This window comes from Leucopleurus acutus, assembly GCF_964270905.1.
Source record: "Leucopleurus acutus genome assembly, chromosome: 5".
NCBI classification, from domain to species: Eukaryota; Metazoa; Chordata; class Mammalia; order Artiodactyla; family Delphinidae; genus Leucopleurus; species Leucopleurus acutus.
In genome coordinates this window covers 5,524,109-5,543,542 of record NC_139147.1, presented here as the reverse complement: position 1 = coordinate 5,543,542, position 19,434 = coordinate 5,524,109, and the positions used below count along the sequence as shown (strand labels likewise).

The window sequence follows — 19,434 nt, the reverse complement described above, 5'->3', positions numbered from 1 at the left end:
CATCTTCTTTATCCATTCTTCTGTCGATGGACATTTAGGTTGCTTCCATGTCTTGACTACTGTTTACAGCACTGCAATGAACACTGGGGTGCATGTATCCTTTCGGACCATGTTTTTCTCTGGGTATGTGCCCAGGAGTGGGATTGCAGGGTCATATGGTAGCTCTATTTTTAGTTTCTTAAGGAACCTCCATACTGTTTTCCATAGTGGCTGTACCAATTTACATTCCCACCAACAGTGCAAAAGGGTTCCCTTCTCTTCATACCCTCTCCAGCATTTATCGTTTGTGGATTTTTTGATGAGAGCCATTCTGACTTGTGTGAGGTGATACCTACCTTCCCCCTTTAAATCAAATTCTCTAGAATGATGCAGTAAGGGGAGTTAGAAATTCGATGGGGTCAAGTGAAGTTTTTTAGTATTAATTAGGTGCATTAATGCTGCTTTGAAGCTACTTGAACATGTCCCGTGATTGTGATTGCATTTGACTTTTCTTTCATTTCAAACTTGGGAACTTTAGAAAATTCTCTATATTGGTGAAATTTTCAGAATTTAATCCTTTAAAGCTGGTATTTTGAAGTTTAGACGCTGGGGAAAAAGTGAGTCTGAGAAGGTTCCACCCTTCTGAAGTGGTAAAACCAGGTAACATAAATGAAAGGAAAACCCTCCAATTATTTCAAAGCTCTGAAAGGAAGAGAAAAAAATGGACCTGAGGCAGAATGGAAGGAGTGGGCCAAAACCTGGTTGGGGAGAATGCCTTCCTAGGAGCTCCACCTAGCTCATGTTCATTTCTTAAATTTTCAAGCACTTGAAAAGCTACATACTTTCAAAAGCTAGAAGGGGAAGGGTATGGCGAGAGAAGCTGATGCCCCATGAGGAGAAAAGGAGAGATGAAGCAGGGAAACCTGCGAGTGATGGTTGGCAAAGGTTACTGGATATGCAGGCAACATTTCTGTAAAAACCCCTGAGGTTTTTAAAGTATTAAGTGCTATAAAGAAATGGCCAGCCATATCAGAAATTGGACAGATGTATATATCAGAAGAACAAGCATGTAGTTAAGTGAAGACAATGAAGCCATACTATGCACAGGGATGTGTATTTGAATTTGTTATCAGCTTGAAACAAAATGCTTTTAAATGAACTATACCCTTATAAGGACATATGTGTAAGTAGATGAGGTTTATCTATAAGAAGCTGAAACCCTAAGATAACAACGGCTTAAACAAAAACGGTTATTCCTCTCTCATACAAAAGGAATCTAGAGGTAGGTAGTCGAGGGCAGTCAGGATAATTTCAAGGAACATCAAGCATCTGTATTACTGTTTTGCTATCCTTAGCATAAGGCTTATGGTCCAAAATAGTTGCCTGAGCACCAGCCATTTCATCTGCATTCCAGCTAGTAGGGAGCAGATAGAAATAAGTAAAAAGGGCAAAGGGTTAGCTTTCTTTTAATGAGATTTCTTTCTTTTTACCCACATTGCATTGATCAGAACCTAGGTCACCCAACAGTAAGGAGGATAAAAAGCTTATTCTGGGTAACCATGTGCCCAGCACCAAATCAGGGGTTTTATAACTAAGAAAAAGGGGGTCAATAGAGGCAAGAAATCAACTTGGCCACAACACATTTCTACTAGTGGAGTTTCTTGAGCACTTACATACCTGGCTGGCTTGCATGGAGGGCAGGTCTAAGGTGTTAGATGACTCATAAGTTCTCCACATTCCCCTTACCCCTAATCAGCTTGAAGTCTTCAGAGTGTGAAGGAGGGAAAACGGGGGCTTTTCTGAGAGGTCTGCTGTTAAGTGAGTTAGCTGCTGATTCCTGGGAAGGAATTTTCACCACGTACTCCGAAGAGGAAAGAAACATCTGAAGTGTGATCCTTGTGTCCGACAGGTTCTTATTTACCTACTTTCATTCAAGTTATTCTGCAGCACATACTAAAGAATTTTCTATGTAAATAAAATGAAAGCCTGCTATCTGATGTCAACCCTTTCCTTACACAACTCCCCTCTCCTCCCACAGCCCCACATAAGATAGGTGTGCCTGTAGGAAGGAGATGGTGGCACAGACAGCAGAATCCACTCTTGCTAGATTCAGCTGAAAGGGGTTTATTACAGGTTATCGGTGCCTTGCAGAATTTCTGGGAGGCAGAGAACCCAGCCCTGGCTGTGCACAGCCAGGAACAATGCATACGGAAACACTCAACCACACGGCAAGTTCTTCCAGCAGAAACCCTTCTACTGCTGCTGCTGCCCGGCCCTTGGCACTGGGCACAGGATGCTTGATGTCTGTCGACTGCCCTGGCGAAACCCTGTGGATGCCTCTGCCTCTGTGTCTGCCGGACGGGGCCTCTTCCTATGTTTGGTTGCCTCCGCTGGGTTCACTTCTGCCTTCTCAGATCCTGCCACGCTGCACCTATTGGGCTGGCCCTTCGCCTGGGTGGCAGAATTCTGCTCCCAGGACACCCGTGGTGGAGGGAGAAGGTGAAAAGAGAGGGTACTGGGCAACCCAGCCTGTAGGCTCCCATCTATTACCACCAGGGGATAACCCTGAATTTGTCATTGCTCTTTACACATTACAAAGCAGCCAGTGCACACTCTCTTGTAAACGTCTTGAGACAGAAACAAGCCTTGATTCATTATCACGCCCATTTCAAACACAGGGGAGGATGTGAACCTCAGAAAGGCAAATCTGACCACACTCAGTCAGTTGGAACTTGCATTTGAGGCTTCTCTAGCGAAGCTGTTTCTTATCATACCTCATCGCCTTTATTTTTTTCCTAGAAAATGGAGACATTTTGGCTAGTGTCATGGGCTGAATTATATGTCCTAAAATTCATCTGTTGAAACCCTAACCCCTAGTGCTTCAGAATGTGACTGTATTTAGAAATATGGCCTTTAGAGAGGTAATGAAGGTAAAATGAGATCATTAGGGTGGGCCTTAATCCAAGATGCCTGGTGTCATTATAAGAAGAAATCAGGACACCGGTACACATAGAGGGAAGAGCGTGTGAAGACACAGTGAGAAGACGGCTGTCTACATGCCAGGGAGAGAGCCCTCAGAGGAGCCAAGCCTGCCCACACCTTGACCTTGGACTTCCAACCTCCAGGACTGGAGCCAATAAATGTCTACTGTGTAAGCTGCACTGTCTGTGGTGGTTTGTTAAGGCAGCCCTAGCCGACTAATACAGCTAGGAAACCGATTTTGCCTTTCCAATAGAAAACTTTTTTCAACGATATTTATATCGTTTTTTGGTTCTCTTCCTAGACTTAATGAGTTTGGGGAAATTTTTGGTCTCTCCAGTGCTTATTCTTTTCCATTGATTCCCACAGATGTGCATTTATCTGATTACCTAAATGCCACAGCTGGGTAGTCATCTGAGCAAGGTGCATCCAGGTAGGGGCCAGAGAAATGGGATTATGGGAGAGAGAGGCTTCATATTACCAAAGCCTGATGGGAACAGTGGAGGCTGTGGGTTTCAGAAGGCCTCTATTTTAGGACAAAAGAGAATTTCTCTCTCTTGGAAAAAGTTGTAAGTACCAAAAGGGCGCTAACTTGGTAAATGCAAAGTTAGGAGAAATGGGAAATGTGTTTTCATTTGATGTGAGAGAGAACACTGCAGTTGTGGAAAGCCACCCCCTTGCCTGCCACTGCTAATGCCTGACCCTGCTCATTAGTCTCTGCTGCTTAGCACAGGACTGGAAAATTGCAATTCTCCGCACCAGCAGCCTCCATTCAATAAATCCTGAGCCAGCGGGCAAGAGCAAGAAATCGCCCAAAGCTCGGAGCCCGGAGCTGGCTTGCTGGGATTCCACGCTCCCGCCCAGCAAGGGAGGCACTGTTTTAACTCAGGAACAACTGGCTGAGGATGCTGTGGCCTCTTCCTGTTCATTTCCAGCTTTTTAAAGAATGTGTTGTCTTTGTTTTTATTGGCGTTTCATGAAATGGCTCTCTGTGTCAACATCGTGATGAACTAGGTATACCAATTTATTTTTATTTTTTTCCCAGGAGGAATTGACCTTTTCCCTAACGCTAGCTGCCTTGTTCTCTGGATGTATTTTGATCCAATTTGAGGCTTAAAGGATAAACATTCCAATTCTTACTTTTCTTATTTGTCCCTTTACTTTTCCTGCCCGGAGGGCTGGGTTTGGATCCTTATGAAGGAAGCCATGCTGGCTGTCCTTGGGCCACTCGGTGGTAGCCCTGGTCCGGAGAGGGTCAGTGGCCAGCTCTCAGGGTCCCCAGGAGCCCGAACACAATGTGTCAGTTAGCTTATATGTATCAAGGGCAACCCAACTGACAGACGTTAATTCTTTCCAAGTTAACATTATTCTTTGAAAGAAGGTAGGACATTCTAAGAAATTTGGCATTAAAATACCCCATTTGCAGGGCATACTAAGTTAAATGACTGTTATTTCTTGATGGCGTGCTAAACTTTAGGTCCTTTTATAGTACGCTCTGTGCTTTGCCTCCTAATCAAGGCAAACTCCTACTCAGGACAATTATATCCCAATTTACTGCTTATGTGCAAATTTCTGATCGACAGGATTAGGCCTTAGGAGGTAATATGTTTCTAGAAAATAAATCCTAAAATATGGAGGGTTATAAATGTGTAAACGAAAGCCTTTACCTGTGTGTGTGTGTGTATGTGTGTGTGTGTGTGTGTGTGTGTGTGTGTGTGTGCGCGCGCGCGCGCACACAAGACAAGCCCCTGGGTTCACGAATTACTGCCAGTATCTTTAGGCAATGACTTTGCCTCATTGTAAACACATGTGAGAGTTCCTTTGATCAAGCGTGGTGGTTAATATGATATATTTTGGAATGATGCTGAATTTCCAACTTTTAAAATCATATCCTGAGCTGTTGCAGGATCCATGAGTAGCTCTGTTATACCTTGGATGACTGCATGTCTGTTAATTTCTACAGAATTTATGCTAATTATTTGAAGTCTGCCACTTTGATGGTAACTGCATGGATGAAGAATGCTTTTTCAACAAGTGAAGAATAATTTTTCAAAAAGTGTTTTCTCATTGGTGAAGGGCCCCTGCCCCCCGCTCCCAATCTGGGCAGGTGGGTGTGAGGTTCGCTTTGGGTTCGGGCCTCCTCCCTCCACCCTGTCCCCTTCCCAGAGACCTTACCTGGCCACCTTAAAGCATGCACACTCGCTCTCCCACTCAGCACCCTGCTTTATTTTTGAAATTTCTGAAATTCTAACACTTATCCATGAATTTACCTTTTTATTTTCTCTTTTCTCAGGAGAGCAGGGTTTTGTGCTTGCGCTCTGTTTTCTCACAGCCCCTAGAACAGTGATGGGCCTGTACGAGGCCTTCCAGGTCATTTGCCGAACGACAGAATTTGGTATAAATTCTCCTGGACCACCTAGTAAACAGGCAGATTTTCCAAACTGGTAGATGGTACCATGTGTTTAGACTTGGACTATTTAAGATTTCTTTTGCCCCCTAAGCAACATTAACTGGTCCATACAGAAGGCTGTCATCTTGGCCTCTGTCTAAGGCCCTGAAAGGAACAACATCCTGGGGAATAAAAACAAGACCTGGATTCTGAATCAGCCCATGGCCAGCACTCACTGGGTGCTCTTAGGTGAGGCACCTTACGGTCTCTGAGCCTTTGTAAAATGGGGACGGTGGATATCCCCTGCAGCTCTCATAAACGTTTGCAGAAGCCAGACAAGGCACAGAATGCAAAGTTACTTTAGAACCTAGAGAGGCCCAAAGTTAGATTAGGTCTGAATTGTGTCTCCCCCCAAATTCCTATGCTGAAGCCCTGACCCCCTGCCGCCCCCCAACTGCCATTGTCCCTCAGAAGGTGACTGTGTTTGCATATAGTGCCTTTGAAGAGGTGATTCAGTTAAAATGAGGTCATCAGGGTGGGTCCTAATCCAATCTGACTGGTGTCCTTATAAGAAGAGGAAGAGACCCCAGACCATGTGAGAACATGGCAAGAAGGCAGCCGTCTACAAGTCAAGGAGGGAGGCCTCAGGAGAAACCACAGCATCTGACACCTTGGTCTCGGGCTTCCAGGCTCCAGAACTGTAAAAAAAAAAAAAAAAGTCTGCTGTTTAAGGCACCCAGTCTGTGGCATTTCATAATGGCAGCCCTACTGGTTAATACAGCTGCTCAGTAAGAAATTTTGATGGTGCTGTAGGGATGATCTGTGTTTATCAGTTCACACTCTGTGTTTATCATGCAAAGAGGATTGTAGTCTATCAAACCGTTCTCCCATTGGATGGATTTTCATGACAGCATCATAGACTTGTCATATCCATTTGGGATTGTCTTTACCCGGTAGCAGTTCCTTCCTTTTATATTTATGATTCTCGATTTTCCATTTGCCATCAAATGATCTGTAAAAGAAAATCCACTTACGTCTAGGAAGGAAGATCCATTTAATGCTCAGGGAAGACTGGTTCTTAACATAACGACATCTTTAAGAAGGGCTACCTCAACGTTTCTCTTATGACATAATAAAATGAAAACCAGCAGGGCCATTCCCTGTCTCAGTTTCTGCAAGGAAAAGGCAATATCTCAGGAAAATGGTGTAAGGAATACCTAGAGCCGTGCAAAGTATAAATCTGAATAGGACTGGATGTTTTCCTGGTGGGGAGGTCATGGCAGCGCTGAATCCTGAGACATCCCAAGCCCCAGGGAGCACCATTTCTTCATCAGGCTGGGGCCATCGGCAGTGCTCTGTGTTGTGCCTGGGTTGTTTGATGAAGTGTCTTCCCAGGGAGGAAAGTCTAATTGCTTGGGACGCTTTTGCAGCTGTGCCTTTTGTTCTCAGAGAGAGGATAGATGGGGACACGGAGAGATGGATAACGGGTAGGTAGACGGATACTGTGGTGGAAACAGTCAGCTGTCCCGCCTGATAGGTTTTTTTTTTTTTTTTTTGCGGTCCGCGGGCCTCTCACTGTTGTGGCCTCTCCCGTCGCGGAGCACAGGCTCCGGACGCGCAGGCTCAGCGGCCACGGCTCACGGGCCCAGCCACTCCACGGCATGTGGGATCTTCCCGGACTGGGGCACGAACCCGTGTCCCCTGCATCGGCAGGTGGACTCCCGACCACTGCACCACCAGGGAAGCCCCTGCCTGATAGGTTTTAATCCTCACCTCCTCAGACTGCCTCATGTCTCTGAGACCAGATGCTCCAGGCAATGGGCCTGAAGGTCTGTGGGGGGCCCTGGTCCACGGAACATGACAGTTGGGGTCCTACTCACACCTCCTGAGCTCTACTGTCAGGAAGTGGGTTTTCCTCTCATTCTCCAGGGGAGTTGGCAATTGCTATCTTTTTGTATCACACCAGTGGATTGGAATAAATAATCTGTTGACCATTCTCCTGGTAAGCTTTAGAACTCCTTCGTGGAGGGACATACAGAAATAATCAAATTCCAGGACCCCAGACAGATACAGGTGATAAGGACTGCTCAGTCCCCGGCAGTTTACAAGGCGCTCAGGCTCAAAAGCCACCACCAGGAACCGAGCGGGATGTGTTTTGTCCACGTCAGGCATCGGGACCCTGAATAATAACGTCAGGTGCAGCCCACCCAGTGCAGATGTGAGCAGCAGCAGAGGACAAGCGGGGTGGCTGCAGGGAGATCTGGAAATGAAGACGGCTCAGGTCCCCTGCACAGCTCACCGAGGTCTACTGTCCCTTCTGATGGAGAAGCTGTGTAGAGCCCGGTGCCCTCAGGGCCTCCCAGCGGCAGGGACGGGCACCGCCCTTCTTCTGCACTCTCCCAGGTGTCTATTCACGGGACCTGGGAGTCCTCTTTAGGTGGAGGAGTCTCTGTGCTTTGTGCTGCTGAGCAGGGACCGTCCCCACAAACAAAAGCCCAGCAAATGCCACAGGCACCTGAGGGGCCTGATGCCTTGACGCCCCTGCCGGGCTGTGTTTGGAGGTTGCATGGCCGGCCCTGCTGGACAGCATCCCTTCCCCTTCGCGTTGGGGCCCAAGCACCCGTAAGTCTCACCACTGAGCAGATGCAGGGCCCTGGCCGGGCTGGAGAACCACGTGACTGTCCACAGCCGTCTCTGATGTAGCAAGGCCTGCCCGTCAAAACTGGGCCTGCATGCAATTTACACCATGGCCTGGATTTGCACATGACACTGATGACTAGGTGCAGCAGGCTTTAAAAAGGTTTTTTAAAAATTCTTTTGGTCGTGCTATGCGGCTTGTGGGATCTCAGCTCCCAGAACAGGGACTGACCCTGGGCCACGGCAGTGGAAGCCCAGAATCCTAACCACTAAGCCACCAGGGAACTCCCGGAGCAGGCTTTTAAAATAATATTTTTACTTCTCCATTTTTGAGATGAGCAAACTGAGACTCAGAGAAGCTAGGAACCTTCCTGAGAGCCACAGAGCAGGCAGAGACACCCCCAATCCACCTCGCCTTGACCCACAGCCCTGCTTCTGCCAGCGGCCTCATCTGGGCCGGGAGGGTCTGAGGGTTGGGAAGGAGTCAGCTCCATCCGCCAGGGGACTGGAGGGCTCTGTCTGCCTGACGTGAGGCCTGCCTTTTGTTTATTCTCTGACATGGTGCTGATGGCAGGCACTGCTCTGGGCATGGAGGGGCTTAGCCCATCCGGAGCTCCCTGGCATGAGAATCCACCATCAGTGGGAGTATCGGAAGATGCCCACCTCTGCACGCCTGGGCACCCCTTCTCCCACCAGGGCCCTGACCATCCCCTATAACCCTTTAGACAACGCTTCCTGACGTCATTCCAAGTGGCCACATTTTCCATCCGAGAGAGGAACCTCACCTCTTCCTCACCATGTCACCTGAGGTCAAGGCCCCACGGAGGCTTTGCCGTGGCACCTCCCAGTCTCCTCCTCGAGAGGCCATGTGGTGGAAGAGGGGCTGAGGACCCCCTGCCACGTGGAAATGAAACGGTTCCCACCCAGGGTGAGTGACTTGGTGCAGCCCTCCAGGAAAGGCCTGCACTGGGCAGCCGCCTGCCTTATTGGTTAACGGACTCACTTGCAATCATTGGTCACTCACGCAACACTTACTCTGTGCCGAGCCCTGGCTGAGCCACTGGAACAAGGCAGGTGATGTCCCTGCCCTTACGGAGCTCACGCTGTAGTGGGACGATGGACCACAAACTAGGGAGGAGAGCAGGAAGTAGAATAAGATAGCGATCGCCCCAAGGAGAGCCACATGCGGTGGGGGGAGGGGATGGGGTGGGCCCTGGAGGGAGCTCACCCTCCTGGGGCCCTTCCTGTCCCCAGTGGGCATGGCTGAGGTCCTATCTCTGGGTCTCAGCTGCTGCTGGTGGTAGGCATCTCTCCTCTGCCCTGGAGTGAAGGGGAAGGGAGGCTTTCGTATGGCCACCCTGCAACCTCCGTGGTCACCATCACCCAAGTCATGGGAGAAGAGCCTTGGCAGGCAGCTTGATGACTGAGATTTCTGCAGGGCCAGGGGCTCTGGGCACTGGCAGTGGTCCCTCAGATGCTCTCCTCCATCATCCCTTCCCTTCTGCAGAGTCTGGGGTGCTCAGAGCTCTGCTTTTCTAGCTCCCAGGACCACATGGACCCATCTCCAGACCCTCACATCATTTGCATTGAACACTGCGCCACCGATTCTAATTAGCTGTCCCCTCTCCACCACAGTCTGGGTCCCCCTCCTGCTTTGCACGTCCCTGGACGGCTCAGCTGGAGTAACCATGGCAGACCTTCCCCAAGAAATGCTGACTCTACAAAGTAGAGAGAGTAACGATTCCTGAAATATTAGTGGTTTCTTTTTTAAACACTGGAATACTTTTCAAACGAGGGAGAACTCGATAAATCACTTTTGGCTGAAGATATTAGTTGAAGATATAATTGTGAAATTCATTTTTATGACCCGCCCTTACTGTCTCATTATACATTCCCTAAATATACATAATTTTCCGCATTCTCATTCATCATGTGTCAAAAAATAATATTGCTGTTTTCTTCCATTATTGTAAAAGGGAAAAGATAAAGCAGGCTATTCAAAAGCTTCAGGCTGCAGCGACATTTTAAATCTGAAAATGAAATCTCCCATCTTCTGTTGAGTCAGAGCTCATTTTCCCCCTTTGCAATCACGGTACAGTAGATGCAAGGGTTCCTCTGGGAGGACAGGGGCTTGGGTCTCCAAACCATCTTATGACAATCTTGGTACAGAAGCTGCTGCTTCTCCTCCCTGCTGTGGGCAGGTGAGCTGGAGCCATCACATTTCAGGTTCGCTAGATATTTGCACTTTAGTCCCGGGCTCATGTGATAACATTAGTGAAACATTTTTAAAGGATGAACTTGAGGTTCAGGAAACTCCTATGCCTCCTGATAGCCCTGTCCCTTAGAGAGTCTCTGAAGAAAGGGCCCTGCAGTGTGGAGTAAAATGTGGATGGCTACCCGATGCAGTAAGAGACAATCCCACTATTCTCCATATCATCTGGGTTCTCATGGGTTAAAAAAGATTGCCCCAAATAATCCCTGGACAGTGGTGCACTCAAAATCTCTGCACTTAGGGACCTCAGCAGTCAAGGGATAGAGGAAAACAATTCTGCTGATTTAGGTCATGGACCGATCAGTCCGGCAAGGCTTACAAAGCCAGCATCCTCTCCTCCCAGATGGAGGTGGGATTGGAGGGCTCCGGGCAGAAACTGCTTAGTCTCTGGGAAAATTGAGAGGAGCCTGCTCGAGGATCTACAAGGGAAATGTCACGCAACCAGATGCATGTCTCTCTCTCTCTCTCTCCCTCTCTCTCTCTCATCTATCTACTTATTCTATCATTCTATCTATCTATCTATCTATCTATCTATCTATCTACCTATCTGTCTATCATCTATCTTTTCTAACTACCTAGCTATCTAGCTAGCTATTTATGAGAGGGAGAGAGAGAGAGAGAGAGAGAGAGAGAGAGGGAGAGAGAGAGAGATTGTGTGAGAGAGAACAGGACAGAGTAAACAGGAGAGAAGGAACCTGTCTCGCATATATTCCCAGTGTCCTCTACCCTCTATGCTGCCTGAATACTTTCATCCAAGGGCACTAAGACAGGCATTGAAGAGATGGACCACATTTAGGTTAAGTGATGAACTCAGGCTGCCTGGTGACAAAGTCAAGGAATAGAGCCTTGTCCCTGCTCCCTGGCTGGGCTTCCTCTCCTGCCTCAAATGCCCCCGATTTTCCCATCCCCAAACTAGACGTGCTCTTCACACTGTCCGGCCCCTCTGCTCCAGGTGTGAGCCCAGGGTGGCAGGGTTGCTCTCCGTCCAGGTGCCGAGGTGGGTTCTGCCCCCAGTTCTTCCTGGAATTAACCTCAGGACCTTGTTTGTTACTTCATCTGAAGCCAAGTAGCTGGATCTCAACTCTGCCTGCATCTTGGAATGGAATCATCTTGGAGAGGCTTTTTTAAAAAGTAGGGCTGTCTGGCTCTACCTCCAGGGACGCTGATTTATCTAACTTGGTCTTGTTCTCAGGAGCTCTTCCGCTGTGGCCATACAAAGAGGCAGCCCTGAGTCTGGGGTGGGTCCTTGTGTCTGTATTAAAAAATAATGCCTTTGGGACTCGCCTGGCGGTCCAGTGGTTAGGACTCTGCGCTTCCACTGCAGGGGTCATGGGTTTAATCCCTGGTCCAAAAAAAAAAAAAAGCAAAATAAATAATGCCTTTAATGATTCTAATGATTAACTTTCGCTAGACCGAAGGAGTGATTAGAGGGTTTTATTTATCTGTTTGTTTTCAGCATTTAGCTGGAAAGGTCACAGCACACAGGGACAATCAGCACAGGTGATCACTTCGTTTTGGCTTGTATCCTATTTTCAATGATTGTAACCATGAATGAGTTCATTCCTCTGCCTTAGCAAAAAATGCAAAGCCTACCTTGTTGGAACAAAATGTAAGACTTGTGAAAGTCCAGCTTGATTGTGAAGGTCGAATGGTGTCATCCATCTGTGACAATGATAAAAACAGAAGCCCTAATTCAATAAGTAAATCTCATTGGTAATAGAAGGGTGTGTGCACAGAAACTCAGTGATTTTTTTAGCTCCAGTGGTTGTATCACTGGGTCCATATCTGTAGCACTATTTAAATTGTATCTACATGAGAAACCAGAGGAAAGTAACATCATTGCTAAAATTTAAAAAGAAATTTTAATTGAAGTATAGTTAATTTACAGTGTTGTGTGAGTTTCAAGTGTACAGCAAAGAGATTCAGTTAAACATATATATATATATATATATATATATATATTCTTTTTCAGATTCTTTTTCGTTACAGGTTATTACAAGATATTGAGTACAGTTCCCTGTGCTATACAGTAGGTCCTTGTTGTTTATCTATTTTATACATAGTAGTGTGTATCTGTTAACCCTAATGTTAAATGGGGCCATAAGAACAGAAAATCATGCACAGAAAATATCTACGATGTTGCGACTGTGTCTTTGAGTTTCATCGTCCCTCCCTCACAGGGGTAGAAGCCAAGCAGCCAGAAGATGCTTCTTCTGAGCTCGGAGGAGGTTCAGGACGCACTCCACAGGCTTGTATTTTGCAAACTAGGTCTTGTGCTGGGGGTGGTGCCACGTGGTGCCCCGGAGGCTTTGTTGATCCAGAGCTGCTGTCCGTCTTCCTGCTTGCAGCTCAGTGATTGCCTTATGTTTGTGTTTTTCTTGCTCCAGATGGGCAGAAGAAGGTTCAAGAGGAGTTCGACATCGACATGGATGCACCAGAGACAGAACGCGCAGCAGTGGCCATTCAGTCTCAGTTCAGAAAATTCCAGAAGAAAAAGGCTGGGTCCCAGTCCTAGCGGGAGAGCCCCTTCCTAGTCTGCCTGAAGTCACCACCTTCAACCACCCTGTTAAGAAATTAAAAGAACAACACCTTCGAGGGAAATCATCTGCACATGATACCCACGTGCACCGCAGTCCCGCAATGCATGTACAGAGACCCGTGATATTTATACCCTTGTAGGAAGGCATAGACTATGCAATTGTGAGCGGCTTAATATCTGTTTATCTCCAGTATCATTCCTCTCGCAACTGATTATTTTCCTTGATGTTGTAATAAAATGGAGTTGAGATGCATGATTCAAGTGTCTGCCTCCACTTCTCCCTTTATATTAACTTGGGAAGTTACCGTTGCTAGAAGTAAGGCTAGATGTCTATTTTCTTCTCCCTCTAAGAGTTAGAGCCGAAACACGGTGGGTGCCTTCTGTGAGGAGCTTTCCTGCTGAGAATGGAAGATGCGTTCTCAGCTGTGCCTGTCTCATTTGGAGAGTTCTAACCTCTGACTGGCGATGGCAATGAATTTTCTTCTTATGATTGGATTAGAGCCCTGGATCCTGGGGTGCTAGAGAGTCAGAATGTTCCCTGGGGAATTAAGACTCATCCAGGAGAACAAGAAGGGGGAGGGCGATGCATCTGTTTAGGGGCAGTCACCCAGGTTTACACAGCAGGCGCATTTTGCATTTCGGAGTTCCGCAGGGGATGCCCCCACTATTGAGGGCTGGTCTGCCGCTCACCAGCAGCTCTCCGTACCTGGGGTGCTCCAGGGCCAGGTGGCTCTCTGGTCTGCCCTCCCATCCCCCTCCGCAGCTCCTGACACCCCTCAGGGAGTGAGTTGCCACCTGTTAGGATTATTTAGCACATCCTGCAATTTGAAGAAGCTGCAAGTTCTCTCCCATCCCATCTCTTCCCCTGCAAACCTCATAGGTGAATTGCTTCCCACACCCCAAAGGGTAGGCAGGGAGGAGAGGGCTGTCACATGCAGAGAACACTCCGAGTCAAGAGCCAGGGGGCGGGGTGAGTGACTGCCTTGGGGCCCCAGGTGGCAGGAGGCCCCCGCCCCCGAGACTGGCTGTTGGTTGGAGCTGTGCCGCATGAGAACCTGATGTGGAAGCTGCATTTAGTCTTCATTCCTTTTCCTGGACAGTTCTCTGGGGCTGCTAGGGACAGGGCGAACTCGGGCTCCTCTGATGGGTTTCCAATTAGACAAGCACTAGTTAGGATCATTGCAGCACTGGCAAGCAACCAGGGCTTCTTGGGACTCCTGATGACCTGTGGTCCCCGCTGAAAAGAGGACAGTGGGTTGAGGGAGCTCTCCATAGAAAGCTTCATTAGACAGAAGGGGTATGAATGTGACGTAGTCTTCTTTGCAGTTCCCTGGAGCATCAATGTAAAGAAAGTTGGGAACAAAACAAGTGCTTAAGGAATTCCGATGAATTCCCTCTACATCCCATCTCACAGCAACCCCATTTCTCTCTCATTCTCTCCAATATTTCACATAAAGGAAGTGGGATATCCCCTTGCTGTATGTGTCTGGACCTGATGGCCAGCACAGTTCAACAAATCTGGAAGCAAATCTGGTTTTATAGTGAGGATACTCCCCCAAGAGGAGACTTTTCGTGCAAAGCAGGGAGTCCTAGGGAGGGGTTCTTCCCCAATATTCTAAGGGACAGGAAACTCTCCCTCCCTCCCTGACAAATCCCCATGAGAGCAAAAGGAGGGGAGTAGGGTGAGGGCTGTGACATTTGGAGAGACCCCTCAATGATTCTGATACACCTTCATTCCAATCACAGGACAAGGGTGTATCTGACTTCTTGTGAACCACAGGGATGAATTTAATTTTTTACTTCCCAGGTGGATTCATGAGAGTCTAAAACTCCAGCCAACATCAATGGGGGGGGGGTGACTCCAAATGTACCTCTCTCTGCATTGAATTGGGTGTGTTGGGTCTATGGATTCGTGGAGCCAGAGGAAAGAGCAGTGGCTCATGACTCCCGCCTTTGGAGGGCCTTTCTGCTCCCGTGGGCTGCAGTGTTCATTGAAGAGAAGAGGATGGAACTTTCCTCTCCAGGGTGCACCTGAGCTGGGCTGCACATGGTGTCAGTTGCATTTCATGCATGTTTATTGAACTCCTACTACATGTATGTACTTGGTGCTGTCACGGTGCTGGCAGGCTGGTGGGGAAGAGGCACCGATAAATAGACAGTAAAATGGGGAGATTCATACTGCAGTGCAACAGAGAGAAGACAGCTCATCCAGGCTTGGAGAATCATTCAAGTCTTCCTGAGGAATTGCCACCCTCAGCAGCCATCTGAAAGATGGTGGGAGTTGTAGTTAAATAGCCTGGGTGGTTGGCTGGTGGAGGAGAGTCAGGGCAAAGCCCAGGAGAAAGAGGTGCTGAACTTTGCAGACCCAGAGATACGATGTATTAGCACACCCCAACTTGGCGGGGTGTGTACTGCTACCCAAACTTGGACAGGCCAGGAGACAGGACCCCAGCACTCGGGACTTGGAACTGGATTCATCTCTGACCTACAGGTCGGCCAAGTGACCGCAGAGAAGTTTACCTTGAGCAGCTGGTTTCCTTACCATCAAGGTGATGATAAAATCTTCTTGGCAAGGTAGATGGGAAAACGTTAGGGATTTAAAATATCTCCTTGTGGGTGTGTGATAAATGGAAGATTATTAATGATAAACCATGAGGTAAAGAGTCAATCATCACCTCCATCACCAGCATGCGTTTTCTTGAGTCAACCCAATTCATGGGACTCTGCTTCTCTTGGCTGTAGCCAGCTGGGCCAGTGGTGGGCACCTGAACCAACAGGTGGGCTCTGACAATCGGAATCTTTTCCTCGTGAGTTTGAACCAATAGTCATGGGACCTGAGCCAGTTAATGGGAAGGAGATATTGAGTAGGGGCTGAAGCTGGTATTGTGGCAGGTTAAAGCTGCCCCAAATTCTTAAAACAAACTTTCTTTTGCAAGAAGCTGCAAAAGTTCATGTGGAGAGAGATGCAGGGGGATGCATAAGAGGATCCAAGACCCGAGATATATGGGCCCACGAGAGATGGGAGGGCAGCCTAGGTTGACTCATTGGTTGAAATGAGCAGAAACCCACTCACATGAACTAAAAAAAGAAAGAATTTTCGGGTCTCACAGACATCCAAGAATAGAACATCCAAGACATGCAGGAAAAAAATAAAATGCCACGGACAAGCAGAATTACACGAATTTATAACTAAACTGGGGTACAGTGAGGGAAGAATTGATGTCTTTATAATATTGTCCTTAGAGCATTTTATGACTTTCAGTCAAGTTTTATAGTTTTCTTCATATAGGTCTTGCAGATTTCTTTCTGTTCTATTTCTAGGGATTTCATAGTTTTTTTTTCCTTCTAAATAGAATCTTTCCCCAAAGTGTTCTCTAGTTGGTTTTGCTGTTTTCTAGGAAAACTACTGATATCTGTATATTTAACTCATTAACTACTCATCTTACTGAACTACATAATATCTGATCATTTTTCAGTGGATTCTTTAAGATTTCCAAGCAGACAGTCTTATCTATGATCTGTAATTAACAATATTTTCTCTCTTCTTTTCTATTATTTTTAGCTTCTTTCTTTGTTCTTTCTTGTCTTCCTTACACTCCATCCTTGTGTTTTGAGGGAGGTGAAGGGATTTTTCCATCTCAAGTGACAGTGAGAGACCATCTCATGCATGAGGTAGGCATCTCCATAGGTCATTTAATTGGGTTGTTTGATTTTAACTTCATGCAGTTGTCTTTTCTCAAGTCTTGCAAGCCTAGTATTGCACCTTTGAATGCACACATTTTGTATACCCTGAAGTTTAACCTCAATAAGTTAGTATAATTGTAGGGGAAGGTTAGATAGGCAGAAAGAGTTTACGATTAGAGTTCATTTAGAATTTGTGTTTAAGGTGAGGATTCATATTAATGGCATGTTAAGGAGTTTTCACTTGACTCCAATTCAAATCATGGATGATCCAGGTGGGGTTTCTCAGTCACTGTGCAATGTCCAATATCCTAACTTGGGCTGCTATAACATAATATCATAAACTGGGGGGCTTAAACAATAAATATTTATTTCTCACAGTTCTGGAGGCTGGAAGTCCATGATCAAGGTGCCAGCAGGTTTGGTTCCCCAGTGAGGGCTCTCTTCCTGGCTTGCAGGAGGCATCCTTCTTCTTCTTTTAAAATTTATTTTATTGAAGTATAGTTGATTTACAATGTATTAATTTCTATTGTACAGCAAAGTGATTCAGTTATACATATATATACACACACACATACATATATATATATATATATATATACATTCTTTTTCATATTCTTTTCCATTACAGTTTATCATAGGATATTGAATATAGTTCCCCATGCTACACAGTAGAACCTTGTTGTTGATCCATTCTCTATGTAATAGTTTGCATCTGCTAACCCCACACTCACAATCCGTCCCCCTCCCCCCTTGGCAACCACCTGTCTGTCTCTAAGCAGACGGCCTCCTTCTTGCTGTGTCCTCACATGGTGGAGAGAGAGAGCTCTGGTGTCTCTTCTTCTCTTATAAGAGCACCAATCCCATCATGGGGGTCCACCCTCATGACCTGTTCTAAAGCCTGTTACCTCCCAAAGGTACCATCTCCTAACATGATTGCATTAAGAGTTAGGGTTTCACCCTATGAATTTTGGGGGGTGCACAAACATTCAGTCCACAACATCCACCTTCTCAGGGGCAGGGCTCACCAGCTCTCCCGAAAGTCCTTTACTGTAATGTGATTGGACTGAATAACACACTGGCCTTGCTCCACAACCCCACTGATCGACCACCTGGCTCTGATGTGTTCTCATTGCCACTGTTTCCTCTCAGTTGCTGCCTTGACGTTTTCCTCACAGCTGTGACAGTGGACTCTGCTCAGTGCCACGTTGCCCTTTTGGAAATAGTTTGTTCTTTTGCTAACAGATGCTTAATTGAATATCGGTGACTGTTGCTTTGTTTTATGTGACCTCCGTGGGAGTCAGGGGTGGGTCTGCAGGGCAGGGATAATGATGGGTTTGCATAGGGCCTCATCAGGATTTATGGATAAAATGACCAGAGGATTGTCAAAAGTACAACACTGAACTAGCCCTTTCTCTGCTCCTTGCCCTGTAAAGCAGATGTGAATATGAAGATTTTGAATCCCCGAAGCTACCATTCTCGTTATTTCTATGTGCCAGTGTTGCAGGGTCTCCGCTGCTTGAGAGTTTAGAAAGATGCCATCACACGAGTTGTGACAGCTCACAAAGGGTGGATGGATGGAGAAGGGCTTCTCTGTTACTGCTTTTTGGGTTTCAGGGAGGGTTTTTTTTTTATAGCCCCTCAACTAAAGAACCATTTCCTAGCCCACCTGCAAAATGAACTGAGGAGTTCCAGTGAGATGACTGTCTTGTCCCAAGCCAGGCTCTCATTGACTTATGAGATGGATTCTTGCACAGAGACACCTGGTTGCAGGTGAAAGCACAGTTAGACTGGGAGAAGTCTTCCCTGCCATGTTCTCATGTGTACCTTACCAAGGCCAGAAACATCACCCTGACTACATGTTTCCCTCTGGTACTGCCACGGCCACCCGCGCCCTAGTCCTCTAACCATCCACTGTGTTGTGGAAGCCACACACGGAGCATATCCAGCTCGAGACAGGAGAGCTTGTGCCCCACTCTCTAATGATCCGCTGGTCCAAAGGTCTGGGTTGACCTGATAACTGGGAGAGAGCCTCACCACTCACACTGGGATCACTTCACTGTTCCTCTGATTCCTCCACTTTGCACCCACTGTTCTCTTTCTAGAACATTCCCCTGTAGCAGCCAGAGTACTCTTTTAAGAATGTGAATCTGATTGTGTCACCTTTTCCTTGCCTTATTGTCCCCACACTTAAAGCCTTGCACCAGCTTCCCTGTGCTCTTAGGATAAAGCCAATCTCCTTGACGTGCCCTCTCCCCTCACTTTCTGGATACTTCAGCTTTTCAGATGTGCTGGCCTTCCTCCTATATCAGGGCGTTTCAGTCTGCCCCTCAGCCTTTGAATCCGGTTACCTCCTACCATGCTTTAGTTCTGAGCTGACAAGTTACCTTCTGGAGCAGTTGAGGTAAAACTAACTGCTGGAAGAGCTCAGCCCCCAGATCCAGGAGACCACACCCAGTAGAAGCTTATTTCTTACTCAGTGCAGAGCCTGAGGCAGGTGTTCTGAGCCATGGCTGTCCTCCTCATGGAAGATGGCATCAAAGGTTTGTAAAGGGCCAGGCCCAGAAATGACTCAAAGCAGTTCCACTGGTCTGAACACAGGCACGTGGCTACACATATTTTCTAGGGAAGCAGGAAATTCGTTCACCTGTGTGCTCAGGAGGTGGAGGAAACACACCACTGTTTCTGGTGCAACTCCTCCCCTCACATCCCCACCCCATACATAAGGTCCTGTTCTTGAAGGCTCTTATTACAGCTTCACTTTCACATGCATTTATGTGCTTCTTTGATCAGTGTCACATCCTCTGCTCAGCTCCGTGAGGTCAGGGACATCCATTCAATGGCAAGTTAGTTGCTTGCTAAATATTTGCTGGGAGAGTGAATGAATAAATACATATCCAAGTTGCATGTACTCTGAAGAAATCAGCTCCCATTGTATTTGAGGGCATGAAGATCCAT

The 19,434-nt window shown here is 47.0% G+C and overlaps 1 protein-coding gene across 1 annotated transcript in view; it reads left to right on the top strand.

Moving 5' to 3' along the window:
* PCP4 (Purkinje cell protein 4) overlaps nt 1-13,042 on the top strand; it is a 56,124-nt gene extending 43,082 nt beyond the window's left edge. Inside the window, exon 3 of the mRNA XM_082839922.1 lies at nt 12,644-13,042. Within this exon, the coding sequence (XP_082696048.1) occupies nt 12,644-12,771 (128 nt within the window). The 3' untranslated portion in view covers nt 12,772-13,042. The remainder of the gene's footprint in view (nt 1-12,643) is intronic.
* The last annotated feature ends 6,392 nt before the right edge of the window (nt 13,043-19,434 follow it).